At 35.7% G+C, this 19,534-nt stretch overlaps 1 protein-coding gene across 5 annotated transcripts in view; it reads right to left on the reverse strand.

Moving 5' to 3' along the window:
* LOC114685597 (vomeronasal type-2 receptor 116-like) overlaps positions 1–18,993 on the reverse strand; it is a 35,337-nt gene extending 16,344 nt beyond the window's left edge. For 2 of the 5 annotated variants that reach the window (XM_028860239.1, XM_028860238.1), the window contains exon 1: positions 416–614. In XM_028860239.1, coding sequence (XP_028716072.1) covers positions 416–614 — 199 coding nt within the window. Of the gene's footprint in view, positions 1–415; positions 615–18,796 lie in introns of those variants that run through there. The other 3 variants (XM_028860237.1, XM_028860236.1, XM_028860235.1) reach the window with 3 other exon arrangements.
* Between the last annotated feature and the right edge of the window lie 541 nt (positions 18,994–19,534).

The following is a 19,534-nucleotide window of genomic DNA, read 5'->3' on the forward strand; positions in this document are numbered from 1 at the left end:
GGACCTACACAGTAATGGAGGGACCATCAGCTGACTCTACTCTATGACTGTTTACATGTATCCTGCTAGAATGATACTAATTGAAACAGAATTGTGGTCCACCTGATTAATCATCACCTGCTACTGTGCTACAGAAACTTTGAAGAAGAAGGCTATATGTGATGGAACAAGATAGAGTCCTTTCTTAACTCAGCTTCCAACCTTTTAAGATGGAGTTGTAACTGAGAGGAAAACAGAAAACACTCTGGACAAAACAAAATTAGAAAAATAGCATTGAGTCTCTAAAATAATTCTGGGTGTTTGTTGATATGCAGGTTGGGAAAATGGGGGCGATGATTGAAAGCATTTTTCTGATGCTCTTCCTCTATCCATCATGAAATATTGACAATGATATTTCATAAAACATAAAGGGAACTTATGTATATTAAATCATTGTTGAAATTCCCTTTTTCTATTGGCCACTGTGCTGCTGCAAGGGAGAAGACACAACCTGTCACCAAGTCTCCATCCTTGTCTTCATTCTGATTTCTTCTCCAGGAGCAACTGGGATGAATGAAACTGGACACAAGAAGTGGAATGCTCACAGGCAAGAAGAGGAAAGTCAAAGTGAACATATTTGTCCAGTTGTGTGCCTGAGCACTGTCAATTGTGACCAGCCATGTAGATACGCACATCAAATGGGCAGCCATGTACCCCCTTTTGCTTTCATTTCTGTGGATGGAGAGGAGACACCTGTGCATTTATGATTCTTTTTTTTTCTAGTGTTTCCTGACTCCTTAAAAAATCTCTGACACTTTCTTCTCTGTGACTCCGAATCTGATGTCAGCAGTCCATGTGATTAAATTTGGATGCCAAATATATATGAGGAGAGTTCAAGTAGTTCCATGACATCACTCATCTTTATGGAAATTAATGCCCCCGGCAGGATGAAATCTACGGAAAATTAGGTACCATGATTGCCTCATCAATCCATTAATCTTAATGCCTTTAGATGGGTTGTCAGGAAATTTAATAGATGATGCACAGTGAGACAAGCATTACTAGTTCAGGAGGACTCAAAAAGTCAGAATACGTGGTTGTGCAATGGGCATTGTATCACAAAGTTCTTCCAGGGTAAAGCAGCTTCATATTTGGTGCAATTGAATTCTACACAACATGTAGAGTGGGCCCTAGACTACAAAAATGACAGGCACAGAATATTTACCAAATCTTGTGTTTCTGTTCTCTTCAGATCCAGTAATCAGGCCACATTCAGAAATTTCTTGAATTCCTCTGTTCCAAAATTTTACAGCTCATCAAAGAATCACAGTTCATTTTTACATTAAATGTTGATTTTTAAATATTCAACAAGACCCAGAGAGAACACCAGACCACTGTTTCTCACTTAATATATGATATAAGACATATCGCTTCTACTGCTCCCAATCAAACATTATTAATGAAAAGACAAGCAGAATATTTGATTTCTAAAACATGATGTTCCTTCCTGATTCTTGCATCTCACAGATCAATACCTTGCATTAACCCAATTATTCTTCTCTAACTTTGACTTCCTAAATTGTTTTTGCTCACTTTACAATCCAGTACTGGCTGCAAAGAGGACTATTTTGAGTATCTGATGAGCAATAGAAATTGAGATGTGACCTCCTTATACCATTTTCCTAGTCTTCTACTTAGTTTGTATTCTAGAACACATACTGCCCGTGTGAGATTGTTCTATGAGTATGGAATGATGAGCCTCTTTCAGTGGATATGGACTGCAGAGAAAGTAGGAATACATGGGGCAAGTCTTTGCTGTGTGTGGTGATATGTCTTATTTAGTATTTGAGATGAGGCAAATGGAACTACTATTCTCTTAGATCTTATTGTACATTTAAATAGAATTATTTAAAATGTACATGACCTCTTGTCCTGGGATGAGCTACCCTGGGGTCCTCAGATGTGTATATGGAGGAATGTGAAAGGAAGATTCCTTCTTATGAAGACAGAGCAAATTCACCTTTCTTCGAGAGTGCAAAACTGTGTGGCTTTGCAACAGTGGACTAGAGGGAAATCTTTCACACCTGAGCTGTGCTTATTCCGTGTCAAGTCCATTCTCCACTGCTTTGAATCCAGCCAGATCCAGCTATGCCCACCTCACCCAGTGCGAGTAGGTAGCAGGGCCTTATGCTTTCCATCTGGAGTGTTGGTTCCTGGGGCTGAACTAAGCCACCAGAGGATTCATATTGCAGTGTGGATGAATCAAAGGCTCCTTGTCCCCTTGTACCACAAAACCACCATATTCTTTAGGCATATTCCTTTACTGTTATTGCTGTTGTTTTAATGAGGTTTTATTGTTTGGTTGGGTGTTTTGTTTAATTTTGGTTTTGGTTTAAAGTTACAAATTTAATTATTACTCAGGTAAAGGCCCAAGGAGATTGTTAGCATAGAAGAATACTCTTGGGAAGCCTATTATTTCATGGTGCAATTCAGAGTTATTCAAATAAACCCTTGGCCCCTGAGAATAATTCAATAGCACAGTAATGAGTAAAGGGTGCATATATTCATGAAATAATAAATAAGGTGTTTATAGGCTTTCCACAAACAGAAAAAGAAATGGATTTTATACACCTTTGTACTTAAAGTTATCTAACCCACAAGATTATACTTGAAACATTTGCATGGTTCTAATAAAAAAAACCTTCATTGCAAATGAGGTTCCTTAAATGAGAATGAACCTCACTGTGGGAAACACAGAAATTAAACCTAGAGCCAGCATCCTCAGTATGATAGAGCTCGTCCCCCCAGTCTGCTCTTCACCTTCAGATAGCAGGAACCACAGGAATCTAGTATAGGAGGGATGCTTCCAAGGTCAAGTGTAGCAGGGAGAAGATGAGAGGGTAGACAGAACTTGTTTGTGCAGTCTTCACAGAATGCCACACTGCTGACACACAGTCCCTGAAAGTCCACTTTCTTATCTCCACTATACCTGACATTTGAAATGAGTTGCCTAGTTGCACAAGCCAGAGTGAAATGCCTGACAGGCAGCTTTGCTCCAGGACCTCTCCTTCCCTGCATGGTCTCCTCGTGAGACTATGAAGTTATGGAAAGTGCCATGCTTGCCCTCTCCTACTGTGTCCTATTAGGGTACAAGACCTCAAATTAGCAGTATCAGCAATGCCTGGAAACTTGTTGAAATGCTAATTGTTGTTTTCAAATATTCTACCTTATTTATCCTTTTGTCTACATGGGCCTGTGAAATTATTAATGTTAATATTCCATGTGACAGCTTTTTAAATATTTTAAGACAAAAAAGGAATTTCACTTTCTTTTATTATGTTTGTTAATTGTAATTATGTAGTTTTTATAATTTATTTATTTAGCGTGTACCTGTCACTCTAGAATGTAGCCTAAGATAGAGACTTTAATTCTGTTAAACATAAACTACTCCTGGCACATATATGCTCAATAAATACGTGTTGTGTAAAAGGAAAAAGAAACTCCTAATACCTGTGTCATACACCCTAAGACCTACTGAGCTAAATTCTGGAAGCAGCCCCCCCTCCAGTTGTTCAGTAAGCCATTTGTGTGATCCTGATGTGGTCATGTTGAGAAACACTGCAGAGCTAACAGCTGGTCTTCCACCCTCAGACGCCTGCAATTTGACATCTCTGGAAAATTTCCTCTTGCCTTCTAATGGGTTGAGATACTGTCAGATCAGTTTTACAAGTGGGTATGAGGAGGAAGGATGCATTTAGTGTCAGTAAGGAAAGTATTGCTTAGAATGCCGGGACCTGGATGCTGTGTAAGATCTCTAGGAATGTGGACCCATCTGTCTAAAGCAGTGGTTCTCAACTTGGGAGTTGTAGCCCCTTCAAGGGTCAAACGACCTTTTCACAGTGGTCGCATAGGACCATCTATATATCAGATATTTACATTACAGATCATAACAGTAGCAAAATTACAGATATGCAATAGCTATGAAATGGTTTTGTGGTTGGGGTCACCACATCATGAGAAACTGTATTAAAGGGTGGCAGCGTTAGGAAGATTGAGAACCACTGGTTTAAATAAAGATGAGCTCTAGCCACCATATTTCCACACAGTGCCTTTGAACTGGTGTTTAGCATCAAAACAGCTAGACAAACCAGTGAAGTAGTATAGACTAACTTATCTACATCTCTGTACCTCAGGTTGCTAATTTGTACTCTTATTCCTACATCAAAGTAGACTTTTTAAGAATTTTAATGCTTTTTTATTAATGCAAGTCATAATATGCTGACAAAAAGAAAAACAGAAAAATGGCCTCTGATTCCACCAAATGAGGAGAGGTGCTGTGACAGGTGTGTGGGCTCCAGACTCTATGCACACTTAGAGATTTTTTAAATGGGATCAATTTGTACACGCTGTTTTGTAATATTTTTCCACTCAAAAGTGCCATGAGGATCTTGCTGTGTCATATATATATATATATATATATATATATATATATATATATATATGGAAGTATATATATATATATATATATATCCTTTTTTATGGCTGTATGATATTTCTTCATATGTGCCACATTTTATTAAGCTACTGTTGAATTTTTAGGTTTCCAGTTTTTCACTAATAAACTCCTTTGAAGAACAAAAAATTTTTTAAAAAAATCAGCATTACTAAATTTTAGTGTTGGCCATGTTCTTGTTCTAAACTGTTGAGGCAGGTCCCTTACATAAATATTCTGTTAGGACTTTTATGATGAAATGGTGTTGGATTTTGTCATCTAATGAGATGATCATATGTTCTTTCTTTTTTTTCATTCTGTTTATATGGTTGATACCTTAGTAGGTTTCCATACATTGAACCATTCCTTCATCTCTAGAGATCAATGAAAATGAAGACACCACATACCCAAACTTATGGGACACTATGAAAGCCATGCTAAGAGGGAAATTCATAGCACTAAATGCCCACATAAAGAAGTTGGAAAAATCCCACACTAGTGACTTAACAGCACACCTGAAAGCTCTAGAACAACAAGAAGAGAAGTCTCCCAGGAAGAATAGACACCAGGAAATTATCAAAGTGAGAGGTGAAATTAATAAATTAGAAACTAAGAGAATAATACAAAAATTAATGAAACAAAGAGTTGGTTCTTTGAGAAAATCAACAAGATAGACAAGCCCTTATCCAAACTAACCAAAAGACAGAGAGAGAGAGAGAATCCAAATCAACAAAATCAGAAGTGAAAAGGGGGACATAGCAACAGACATTGAGGAAATACAGAAAATTATCAGGTCATATTTCAAAAACCTCTACTCTACAAAACTGGAAAACCTAAAAGAAATGGATATTTTTCTGGATAGGTACCACATACCTAAGTTAAATCAAGACCAGATAAACTGTTTAAATAGTCCAATAACCCCTAAGGAAATAGAAACAGTCATTGAAAGTCTCCCAACCAAAAAAAAAGCCCAGGACCAGATGGTTTCAGTGCAGAATTCTACCAGATCTTCAAAGAAGAGTTAATACCAATACTCTCTAAATTGTTCCACATAATAGAAACAGGAACATTACCAAACTCCTTCTATGAGGCTACAATTACCATGATTCCTAAACCAAATAAGAATGTAACAAAGAAAGAAAACTACAGACTGATCTCCCTCATGAATATTGATGCAAAAATACTCAATAAAATAGTGGCAAACAGACTCCAAGAACACATCAGAGCAATTATCCACGATGACCAAGTAGGCTTCATCCCAGGGATGCAAGGGTGGTTCAACATACGAAAGTCCATCAATGTAATACACCATATAAACAAACTCAAAGAAAAAAACACATGATCATCTCACTAGATGGAGAAAAGTCATTTGACAAAATCCAACACCCCTTCATGATAAAAATCTTGGAGCAATCAGGAATACAGGGAACATACCTAAACATAATAAAGGCAATTGACAGCAAGCCAACAGCCAACATCAAATTAAATGGAGAGAAACTCAAAGCAATTCCACTAAAATCAGGAACGAGACGAGGCTGTCCACTCTCCCCATACTTATTCAATATAGTACTTGAAGTTCTAGCCAGAGCAATAAGACAACATAAGGAGATTAAGGGGATAAAAATTGGAAAGGAAGAAGTCAAGCTTTCCCTATTTGCAGATGACATGAAAGTATACTTGAGTGACCACAAAGATTCCAACCAGGAACTGATAAAGCTTATAAACACCTTCAGCAACATAGCAGGATACAAGATCAACTCAAAAAAATCAGTAGCCCTCCTAAATACAATGGACAAAGAAACTGAGAAGGCAATTAGAGATACATCACCCTTTACAATAGCCACAAATGACATAAAATACCTTGGGGTAACACTAACAAAGCAAGTGAAGGATCTATATGACAAGAAAAAAGTCCCTGAAAAAAGAAATTGAAGAAGATGTCAGAAAATGGAAAGATCTCCCATGCTCATGGATAGGTAGGGTTAACATAGTAAAAATGGAAATCTTACCAAAAGCAATCTATAGATTCAATGCAATTCCCATCAAAACACCAACACAATTCTTCACAGACCTGGAAAGAATAATACTCAACTTCATATGGAAAAACAAAAAACCCAGTATATCCAAACGAGTCTTGTACAATAAAACAACATCTGGAGGCATCACAATCCCTGACTTCAAGCTCTACTATAGAGCTACAGTAATAAAAACAGATTGGTATTGGCATAAAAACCGACATGTGGACCAATGGAATTGAATTGAAGACCCTGACATTAACCCACATACCTATGAACATATAATTTTTGACAAAGAAGCCAAAAGGGTACAATGGAAAAAAGAAAGCATCTTCAACAAATGGTGCTGGCATAACTGGATATCAACATGTAGAAGGCTACAAATAGATCCATATCTGTCACTGTGCTATTCTCTCTTTACTGGGCTCACCTCTGGTTTGGTGATCAGGGCAACTCTAAATTGTAATATGAATTATGTAATATTGATTTTGTTTCTGTCTTGTGAAATAATTTTAAAAGAATTAATGTTAAATCATCTTTGAAAGTCTAGTTCCATTTTGCACTAAAATTCTATGACTGGGGGCTTCCCCTTCCCATTGTTTGGCTTATAAAGACTGCTTGTATTTCACTAGAGTTTATAGGTCTGTTTAAATTGTATATCTGATATTGAGTTAAGTTTGGTAGAGATATCTATTGAGAAAACTATCCATTTATTTTAGATTTTCCAATTTGCTGGAATATAGGTTATAAAGATGTTATGAATTGAATCAGGCAGCAGTGGTGTAAGCCTTTAATCCCAGTACTTGAGAGACAGAAACAGGCAGATCTCTGTGAGTTCAAGGCCAAAGTGGTTTACAGAGTGAGAACCAGGACAGGATCCAAAACTACAGAGAGAAACGCTGTCTCCAAAAAAAAAAAAAAGAATTTAAAAGTCATTTTTCAATTGATGAGTGTGCAGTGGCCTTCTTAACACTTTTGACTGTTTTTGTTTGAAGTCTTTTTTTGTAAAATATTAAAAAGTCTACCCAACCTTGCTTCTTAAGTGCATTTCCTTGAAATAACTTAATCCAACAATTTATCCTGAGGTAATGTCTATCCTTGATGTTGAGGTGTGTTTATGGTATGCAGCAAAAGGATGAATCCTGTTAAATAACTGGTATGAAATCAATTACTTTTAATAGGAAGTTAGTGACATAAACTTGCCTCTTACAAAGGCTATCAGTATATCTAATGTGTTTGTGTACACTGTGTGTTCATTTTTAAATAAATTCTAAAATGTGTTAAATGTTTTTTTATTTTGATTCATTTTTAATTCATTAGGGAACTGGTAAGTTTCCATGAAATTGTAAGCCTCATGTTGTTGTTATTTTTTATATGAAGCCTTAATCCATAATGATCTGACAAAATGTAGAGAGTTTTTTTTTATATTCTTGTATGTGTTGTGACTTGATTTATGTCTAAGTATATAATCCATTTTGGAGAAATATTTTTAAAGTGCCAAGAGGAATGTATATTATTTTTTGGTTGTATGAAATCTTCTGTAAAAATCTGCTATGTCTATTTGGTTTACACATTACATTAGCTCAAGTACTTCTCTGTTTATCTATTGTTTGACTGATCTGACCATTGGTAAAATTGGTGTATTGAAGTTTTTCACTATAAGTGTATGAAGGTCAATATGTAAAACTATAATTGTAATTATTTTGCAAACTTGGGTTCTCTTGTTTTCAGGGCATACATGTTAAGAATTGAAATGTCAACTTGGTGGGTATTTCATCTTATGAGTATGTAGTGTCTTTTCCAATTTCTTCAGATTAGTTCTTATTTGAGTTCTATTTTAATTTATATTGAAGTGAATACAGGAACTTGTTTTTTAGGTCCATTTTCTCAGAATAACTTTTTTTTCAAACTTTTACCCTGTTGTAATGTTGAACCTGGGTATTGAGGAGTTTTTATTGGATTCTATAAACAGGTGGTTCTTATTTTCGCATTCCATTCTGTTATTCTGAGTGTTTTTGTGGTAATTTGAAATCATTCCTATTGAGAGATACGAATGAGCAGTGAGTGTTGATTTCTGATATTTTGATTTTGTCATTACAGTTTTGGAGGCTGTGTTGCTTGGTTGAAAATTTTTTGCAATCATGATAGAATTGTCCACTGAGGTTCTCATGTAAAAAATATTTTTATATATTGGGAGCTGAAACTGATTAATGAAATGGGCCACGTGGGGGAAAATGAAGGGTTCCATTGAAGAAAGGAAAGCAGGTTTTCCCAACCCATGTGTCTTAGTCACTTAGGAATGCATTGGAGAGTCAGGAAGGTGCAATGCAGACTGTCCATTTTAAAACTGAGGATGGTAATGTGAGATTTGACTGGGGAGAATGGAAGCAGAGGTCAATATCTGTGGATAGCCCATCAGATTCTCTGGCCACAGTGTCCTGAGTGTTTCCTAAGTATAGTTGCTCAATTTAGATGATTGGGATAAAGCAGAGAGTATGGAGAAGTTTAGGTGGGGAAGATATTTGTGACCCACTGGAGAAGTTGATGTGGCTAGCTAAAGCTGAGTTACAGAGCAGGGTTTATGACATGGCATTGTATTTTTTTTCAGAGATGAAGGAAAGGTGAACATTTGCAGTTAGCTTTTATTTTCCCTGCCTGGAGTAGGCTGTGAGTATCCAGGATGAGTCTCCTGGAATTTGGGGCAGTGATAATGGAATGAGTGATAGGAGTGAAATTAGAAGGGGAAGATTTCTGTGTTCCACTAGCTTCAGGGTCAGAGGTAGAGAATTGAGTCCACAGCAGGTAGGCTGCAGCTGAGCTAGGGAAGAGATTGTGAGATTGGGTTTGCTGGAGTGGAGGGAAATGTAAGGATCTGCAGTTAGTCAAAGCATGCATAGTTTGATGGAACACATGGCACAAACACACGATGAGTGTTTATGACAGAGGCTACCACATAGGCCCATAATGCAACATGGGAGGCACTGTAAGAAGCATCTGAGTACATTTACTTTTAATTTTTACTTAATTTTTGCTAATTGACCATTCTGAAAAGTTTTATTTTTGCCACAGGTGTTTAGAACATTGTGTGAACATTTCCTGGGCATATGAACGAATGAATATTCACCACAGATAAAGTACCAGTGACAGAGCAAGTCAATGATTCAACATAATCTTACACTGTTAATCAAGTCTCTAGCTCGTAACATGCCTGCCATCAAAAGTCTACATAGGCCACCTGCATAGTGAACCCACCATTTCATTCATTCTCTTGATGCCAGCCCACCCTATACACTTTTACATTCTTCTTTCTACAATTTTGTAGGCCCACCTGGGTCAGATTCTCCCAGCTCCACCAAGGACCACAATGACCCCCAGAATTCCAGGAAGATCATCCTTGATTCTTCCCACTGTCCCTGTCCACAAAATGCTATTGACCATCCCCAACACTCCAGAACAGAGTACCCCACTCCCAAAACACTGTGTGTGATTACCTGCTCAACCAGAGAACATGCATGATTAAAAAAAATTCCATGTTGGTGGCCATCCTCTTTACTATCCCACATTTTGGTTCCCCAACCCAACACTATCCACAATCTCATTCACCTCTGCATCAAAATGTCCATGCCCCAACTTGGGGAGAGGCCTCCTCTTGGAATAGAAGCCAATCTGTCCACCAGAAGTCCCCCCCCCGCAAGTCATGTGGAGATGCCTTGAAGAACCTCAGGCCACACTGGCAAGAAGACAAAAGAGAAAACAGAAACAAAGAACCAAACATATAAAAATAAGAAGAATTTATAAATAAGCATCTAGACCCATAATTACCACAAACTCAGATGCCTAAAAACAAAGGTGTAAGTATATAAGCAACAACAGCTGAGGCAGTACATCACTCCCAATGCCAGCTAACTTACTACAGAAAACTATGACTATTCCAACACAGTTGAAGCATAATAAAAAAGACGTTAAATCCAAATTGTTCTAGATAGTTGAGGATCTTAAAGAGGAAATTAATCAATCCCTGAAAGAAATTGAGAAAAATACAAACAAAAATGAGTAGGAAATCAGTAAATCCTTGGAAAGGAAAAACAATCCACTGAAAGAAATGTATAAAACTGTATAAGATCTGAAATGGGAAACAGAATCTATTAAGAAAACACAAATGAGGAACTTTTAGAAAAGGTAAATCCAGGTCAGCAAACAGGAAAACAAGATGGAGAAGGGAATCTAAGTCACTGAGATACAAGTGCCAAAGCAGATAATTATAAAAGGAAGTATTAAATCTAAGGAATTCTTGACACAAAATATCCAGAAACACAGGAATACTATGAGAATGCGAAACTTAAAAGTAATAGGAATATAGGAATGATAGAGAATCCCATCACAAATGCCCACATTTATAAAAAAATATATTTTTCCCAAAATCATAGTTTTCCTAATTTAGAAAGGAAAAGCGTACAAAAGTACAACAAAGTTTCTAAAACACCAAATAGATGGTAACAGACAAAGGATGCCCTCACAATATAATCAAAACATTAAATATACAGAACAAAGAAAGAATATTAAATGGTATTAGGAAAAAGTTGAAGTAACATGTAATGTAGAGCTATCTGAATTTCATCTGACTTTTCAATGGAGACTATAAAAACCAGAATGATTTGTTCAGTTGTCCTGCAGATTAAGAGAGCACAGAAGTCAACCCATATCACTACACCCAGAAAAACTTTCCATCCCTCTAGAAGGAGACAAGGGGATACCCCATTATAAATCAAATTTAAACAGTATCTACCCACACAGAGAGCACTATAGAAGTAAATAGAGGGAAAATCAAACAAGACAAGCTAACTTCACCCATGAAAACACAAGAAACAAAATAATCTCCTACCCGCAAAATCAGAAGAAGGGAAACTCTCATAAACACGAACTCACCATCAACAACAAACTAAAACAACAAAAGAGAAATTAGCAATCATTTTCATTGATTTGTCGAATACCTACACTATAAAAAGACACAGACTGACAGAATGGATGTGGAAAGAGTATCTGTCCTTCTGGAAATAATAATAAATACACCTCAAAATCAAAGATAGTTATACCTCAGAGTTAATGGCTGGAAATGTTTTTAAGCACAATGATGTAGAAAACAAGATAGGGAAGCATTTCAATCATCTAACAAAATACACTTCAAACCCAAATTAATCAAATGAGATGAGAAGGAATACTCCACATTTATATAGGAGAAATCCATACAGATAACATTTCAATTCTCAACATCTATTCTCTAAATGCTAGATCACTCTAATTATTAAAAGAAACATAACTTAAAATGAAAGAAGAAGAAACATAAATAAAGCATAAATCACAGTGACTCTTAGACATTGATAGTAGGAGATTTCAATATCCCACCCTCTCCAAAGAACAAGTCATCCAGATAAAAGCAAAGCAGAGTAATTCTCCTGCCAACAGACTTTATAAACGAAAAACCTAACACATATCTACAGAACCTTGCACTCAAACACAAAAGAATATTTCTTCTTTTCAGGACCTCATGGAACTTTTTCCAAATTTGACCAAATACTTTGTCACAAGCAAGTCTCAAGCAATGCAAGAAAATTGAAACAAACCTTTACATCCTAACCCACTACCATAGATTAAACCTAAACTTCAACAATAAGAGAAAAAAAGCTTTCAAACTCATTGAAAATGAACAGCTCTCTAATCAATGACTAGGGGATCAAGACAAGAATAAAGAAATTAAAGACTTCATAGAATTAAATGAATATGAATAAAACATACACCCAAATTTATAGGACAAAGTGAGAGTGGTTGTAAAATAGGGATCATTCATCTATCTTTTTACAAAATAAGTTGGAGAGATCTGATACTAGCAATTTACAACACACCTGAATGCTCTAGAATGAAAAAATGTAAGGATATCCAAGAAGAATAAACTCTAGTATAATCAAACTGAAGTCATAATCTATAAGATAGAAAAAAGAGAACAATAAAAAAAATCAATGAAAACAAGAATTGGTTCTTTGAAAAAATCAACAAGATAGACAAACCTTTATCCAAACCAACTAAAAGACAGAATATTTAAATTAACATAATCAGAAAAGAAAAGGGAGACATAATAATAGACATCAAGTATTAGGTCATATTTTAAAAACTATTAATTAACAAAATTGGAAAATCAAACAGAAAATCAAATTGGACAATTTTCTCAATAGATACCTCTTACCAAGTTAAACAAAGATCAGCTAAACAATTGCAACACACCTACAACCCCAAAGGAAATAAAAGCAGTCTTTCACAATCTCCCAACCAAAAAAATCCAGAGTAAGATGGTTTTTGCACACAGTTTTACCAGACATTCCAGTAAGAGCTAATGCCAATTTTCTTCAGTTATTCCACAAAATGAAAACAGCAGGAAGACTGCCAACTTCATTTTATGAGGACAAAGTCACATTTCAAAAAACATAAATAATTCAACCATGAAAGAAGATTAGAAACAAATTCCCCTTGTGAACATAGATGTAAAATATTCAAAAAATATTTTCAAATTGAATCCAAGAAAACATACAAATGTCATCCATCATGACCAAATAGCATTTATCCCAGAGATTGAAATATAATTCAACATCAGAAAATCTGTCAGTATAATGCACCATATAAAGAAACTGAAAGAAAAAACACCATATAATAATGTCAATAGATGTTGAAATAACCTTTAAGCAAATCCAACAGCCCTTCATGATAAAAGTCTTGGAGAATATTTTATTTTTTCAAAATCTTAGTAGGAAAGTGAGAAGGTATAAAGAAATGTGTAAATCAATCTTGGTTTCCAACAACAGAGAATTAAATGAGGAAAATACGGTATACAAACAAAAAGTCTTTCAGTATTAAAGACATGATGTTAGTTCTTTGTGGGTTTTTTGAGGTCTGAAATTAAATGCAATTAGAATAATCATATTAAACAAATCACAGAACAAAAAAACCCACCTTTTTTCTCTCAAAAATCTTGGGGAACGTAGGAATACAGGGAACATACTTCAACATAATAAAGGCAATTTACATCAATCCCTTAGCCAATAGCAAATTAAATAAAAAGAAAGAAACTTAGATTAATCACAATAAAATCAGGAAAAAGGGAAAATTGTCTATTGTCTTTACATGTATTCAATATAGTATTTGAAGTTTTAGCAGGAACAGTAAAACTACCGAAGGAGATCATGATGTTACAACCACATGCACACACACACACACACACACACACACACACACACACACACACAACACTGCTACACACAGACATACTGACATCCATACAGAGATACATAAATAATACAGCCACATACTCATTTCTACACACTCAGGTACATGCCCAGACACACAGGTAAACATAGAGGCACACACAGACAGAGAGACATATACCTCCAAACAGACACACAGAAAGTTAAACACACAACACACATCCACAGGCCCACACAAACATTCATAGTCTCAGAAATACACGCAGAGTGAGAGAGATGCACATGCAAACAACTACACAGAGACAGTGACATAGAAAAATTTATGCCCACATCCAAATACATAGAATACAAACAGACACATGCACAGCAACACAGATACATGCACGTGCAAGAACATACACAGAAACATGCAAAACACACACAGAGGCACATGCAGATCCATGCACTAACTAATACACACATAAAGACACACACGAAAACAAGCACTCATACAGAAAGACATTGCCATAAGGCAAATTTATGATCATTTCTACAAAAGGCATATAGCTATGCAGCTAGGCAGAAACACACAGGAATATAAAGCAACACAGATACATACACAGATACACAGAAACACACTAACAAACACCCATGCACAATGAGAACATCAATTCACACACACACACAAACATGAATGTATGTACTGAAAAGAATCTTAGCAAATTTCTTATATAATTACTCTCCTAAATTTAAGTGAGGTCCCCAGAGCTTAGAGTGGGAGCAGAATCAGTTAGGCACACTTGTGAAAACCATCTCCTACACTGATTAGAACATATTTGAGAATTAATCAATGAAGGTTCATTTTCTCAACATGGAGAGCATTAATGACTAAGGACTGATACGTTTTCAGTATTAGGATGGACTGAGGGTATTCAGGTGCTTGGTAACATAATCAGTAATTTTCATTGATAAATTGTTTCCTTCACTTAATTGCCTTGACATTAGAGACTTATAGCAATGTCTAGATTTACTTCCTCAGCAGGAAAAATGTTTAGAAACCTATTTCATGAATTTAAATACTTTAAAAATTTTAATACAGTAGATTTGAGCATCTAAGAGATTTTTAAGCACTATGACATTGATGACACTAAATATCATCCAATACAAGAAACAATACCTTAAAGTAGTTAACATAGTTTTTTTTTTCCTTTGTCATTTGACTGATTATCATCCTATTGAAGAAGCATCTCATACAGATCAGGGGCCACAGCATACACAGCATTGTATACATCATAACTGCCCTCAATAAAGGCCACATTGAAAGTTTGGAACACTAACTATTGCAATGAGGCATTGGATGAGCAGTTTTTCAGTGTCTTAGATTTAGATCCAGAGACTTCACAGTTAAATTTTATCCACCCAGCCTTGCCAGGTATTTATCTGAGTATCTGAGATGGGCCAATATCTGGACAAAAATTTAAAACTAGAAACATGGTGGTGTTTTGTGGGAGTTTGCTAGCCCTATGTGTGTTTGTTTGTGACCAAGCTGTTGCAGGACACAGGAAAACTTCTATCTAGAGTGGTGTGCGAAAGTTAGAGTCCCAAGGAATGAGTCAAGTGTGAAGTCTGTCTTATGTGTGGTATCCCACTGTGAGTTTGGAACCCATATTCTCTGTATACCTGGAGATTGCCACATTCTAAAGTTCACCCCTTGAGTACTGTCCATGTCACCATAAATGATAACTACATTTGTGGATGATGTCATTATTTGGTTATAATACACTTCAGCTCTTGGCATGAATGATTAGAGGTTGCCTAGGATCATGTTCACAAATGTGAAACAGACTGTATTTTTCTTTATCTGTTATCAAATGAGAGAGAAATTGAGTAGCCTGATCATTGTCCCAGACGGCCAGCCCAATCAAATTACAGTTGAAGTAAAGCATCAATGAGATCATGATCAGGGCTACAGATGTATTTGGAGAGGCCATTGATACAGATGGGGAAACTGATAATTATCAATTGAGATAAGATGGAAAGGTCCATAGGTAAGCTGAAGAACCTAGGACATAGAAAGCACCATGAGGCATCATGCACTCCTAAGAAATTATAAGCAGTGTTCTAGAAAATCCCTTCATTATTTCTTCCCTTATCTCTGATCCACACAAGGAAATGTAGAAGTCCCATCAAGTCCCTAAATAGTACTCTTGAACTACACAGGTTATTATAAGTGTGAGGCCTGTTTCTTCCTCACACATCTTAGCACCAATAGATACAAGATTTCTCTCAGAATCAGCCCACACACACAAAAGAAGAACTCATGCTGAGATTTTTAAAGATCCAGGAATGTCCAATTTATTGCAGATGATTTCTAGTAAGGTCCTGCTGTACACATGATTTCTTCATTACAGAAAGAATTAGGGGGAGTTTCACAGTTATGTTCAGACAAAGGAATGAGACTGTGTAATTGTGACACAGTTGTATACCCTCTGCTAGTTATTCAAATACTAGAGACATATTTTGTAAAAGATCATGGTTCTTGTTGATTTCATCAATGGAAATAGTGAAGACCAAGCTAAACTGGTAGGTTACAGTTGAGGTTCTGTAAATTGAAGTGTTTATTGTGGACAAAAATCTACAGATGATCATTTGTAGTCATGATGAGGATTATCTTGTATTGGACAGTATTCCCAACCATCTCCTATGATTAAAACAAATCTGCTGTGTTGTGAGGTTGGGATGCCATAAGAAGCTGGATGCTTACAAAAGCTTTAAACGTTCATGAGAATGCATCTCCCATAAACAACATAAGCCTTTGCATTTTTCACAGAGAGGGCTATGCATCTTTAGTTTTTGAGTGATTTTTCAGAAGGTAAATTCAAATGCACAGCCTTGACCAAACATTAAACCTGAATATGAATTCATTTTAAAATTATTGAACACTATGAAATATACATGAAATGATTAAGCAAAGTTTCTGTTAATATAAAGGAATCAAACTGAGTTGGATAAAGCATTCAAAGCATGATAGGTAAAGGCTCAGTAGTGTTTCTGTGTTAAAATTTGGCTCTTGTACTTATAATTAATGATAATAGTGGACAATATAGTTAACATACACCCTCATATCCATTCTCATCTTATTCTTTTTTTCTTTATGGTTTATCTGTTGCAGGCACAAAATGGTTTTTCAGAAGATTCATTTTTAAGTAAATTTAAATACCAGAGTGTATTTGGTAAACATATGTGTCTGTGTGTATGGATATGAGATACACTCCTTGAGGCCATAAAAAAGCCATGGATTCCATAGTTTTGAATGACATTTGGCTTTAAAAGGGACTGGCCTCAAATTCACAGAAATACACCTGCACATTTCTTTAATACAGAGATTAAGTGCATGTACCCAGTATTGTTCACTTATTTTATGTTTATAAATGTATGTTCAATGTAAATATACTTGGTATATCTACCCAACATAAATTTTCTTATAGAGAGCACCTTTAATATACATTTCTCTTACAAATACACAAAACTAGCATTGTATTGAGAACTAAAAACATCTAGAAATTGCAGTGAGAATTGTTTGTGCCAGTCTTACATATTTGTAAATAAAAGAATGTAAAGTATATGCTGTATGGGAAATATTTATGAAATTTGAAAATAAAAATTATTGACAAATTATTAAGAATAGAACAATAGAATTTTGGGTTTATATTTTTGTGAGGAATAATAATTCCCATGTCTTCTTACTTATTTTGTATCATCTGGTCAATAAAATCAAACTCAAGCAAACATACTCTTTCATTCTGAATGATTCTTTCAGAGTTAAACACAATCTGTTATCCACTTAGAAATTGTACCGGTATGGTATCTTTAGGTATAAATATATTTATCTGTACATGTTAAAAATAAAAACATTTTAGAATGATCTTTATAACCACATGGGAAAATGTCATTGAAATTTTCGGCAACAGTTAACAGGAACTTGAGATTATAACATATAAATCTTAAAATCTAACTCCTGCACAGGAAACATTAATAAATATGAGTGCCTTGAGCTGTGAGTGTAGCCAACTGGACTAGAGCTATATTTGAAAACATCTATCAGCAATACATAAAATCAAAATGTGCATCGTGCACAAATTGGTAAACTATGTAGCTATAATTAGTAAAATTAAGAAAGAGAAATGTAAGAGGTTAGTGTGATATAAGTGTCACAGAATAAACAGCTTAGTCATAAAGGGAAAAGACACGTTCCTCTTAAATAATGGCAAAGATGAACGGGTAGGTAGCAGTTCTCTGGTGTTGCCAAGTATCATATGCCACAGCTGTTACTCAGGGAACTGACAAGGAGAGATTTTCACTTCAATGAATGCAAATTTATCTTTTAGAGTCCACACATTCCTTCTTTACTCTATAGAGAGAGTGAAGATCTAGACTTTGAAATCAAAGCCCAATAATTATACACATATATAAGTGAAGTATGAAAAACAGGAGCACATATGAACTTTACAGTGGGCAGGTCTCCTACTTCATTTTGGATGAAGCTTTAGTAGGCACTTGTGACCACATGCAGAGCATCTGATGGTGTAACTAAATATACATGCAAAATGTCTCTGGAGCTGAGGTTGCTGTAAATATTAGTTGTCCTTGTACATGCATTAGGAGCGACATAGTGATCTAAGGGTCATCACAGACTCTATTCGAAAGTCATTTACTTGCACTCATTTAGAATGATACTCTTTGAATAGTGTGGGGTTTCCTTCAGTAAGACACCACCAGCTACTGTTCTGTGGAAACTGTGAAGAGGAGGGCTATATGTGATGGCACAAGATAAAGAGGCCATCCTTCACTCAGATTCCAGCCTTTTAAGTAGTAAAATAACTTGGAGAATAATAGAACACTCTCTGGACAAATTAAAAGTAGAAAAATAGCACTGAGTCTCTAAAAGAACTTGAGGTCATTTCTTAGTTTTCAGATTGGGTATCAGGCCAAATACTCAAAGCATTGCTCTGACTCTCATAATCCTACCCCCAATAAAGTACTCATTATGGCATTTACATAGAAAATATGAAGGAACTTACTGAGTATTAAGAATGTGGTTGAAATAGTCTTTCTCCACAGGCCACTGCACTCTTAAAAGGAAGAAGATACAACCTGTCAACAAATCTCCATCCTTGTCATTATTCTGCTTCATTCTCCAAAAGCACTTGTGATGGATGATACTGGACACAAGAAGTGGAATGTTCAGGAGCAAGAACAGAAAAATCAAAGTGAACATCTTTGTCCTACTTGACACCTGGTCAGTATTTATTGTGAATTGCTATTAAGATTAGCACATTATATAGGCACACATATATTCCCACCTGCTTTTTCTCTGTAGCCATAGGAGAGTTTACTCATGAGTCATGATTTTTTTTTCAGAGGGTTCCTCCCCCCAGTGTAGGGATCTTGGACACTCTCTTCCCTGAGGCTCTGCATCTGATGTTCATGTAATTAAATTTGGTTGATTAATATATATGAGGGGGTTCAGCTAGTATCATGACATCACTCATAGTTGTGAAAATTAAGGATCTTTGGAGGATGACATTTTGGGAAAATATGATCCCAGGACTGTTTAAACAATCTGTTTGTTTTAATGCCTTTAGAAATTATGTCAGTAGATTTTGCAGATGTTTCACATTGAGACCTGCCATAATGATTCAGGAAGGACTCACAAAGACATCATTTCCTGTTCCACACTAGGAATTGTATTATGAAGTCCCTGTCAGGGAAAAAAAAAAACAGCTCCATTTTTAGAATAATTGTGTTCCACCCAGCAT

Source organism: Peromyscus leucopus, chromosome 1 (assembly GCF_004664715.2).
Source record: "Peromyscus leucopus breed LL Stock chromosome 1, UCI_PerLeu_2.1, whole genome shotgun sequence".
In the NCBI taxonomy this organism is placed as follows: domain Eukaryota; kingdom Metazoa; phylum Chordata; class Mammalia; order Rodentia; family Cricetidae; genus Peromyscus; species Peromyscus leucopus.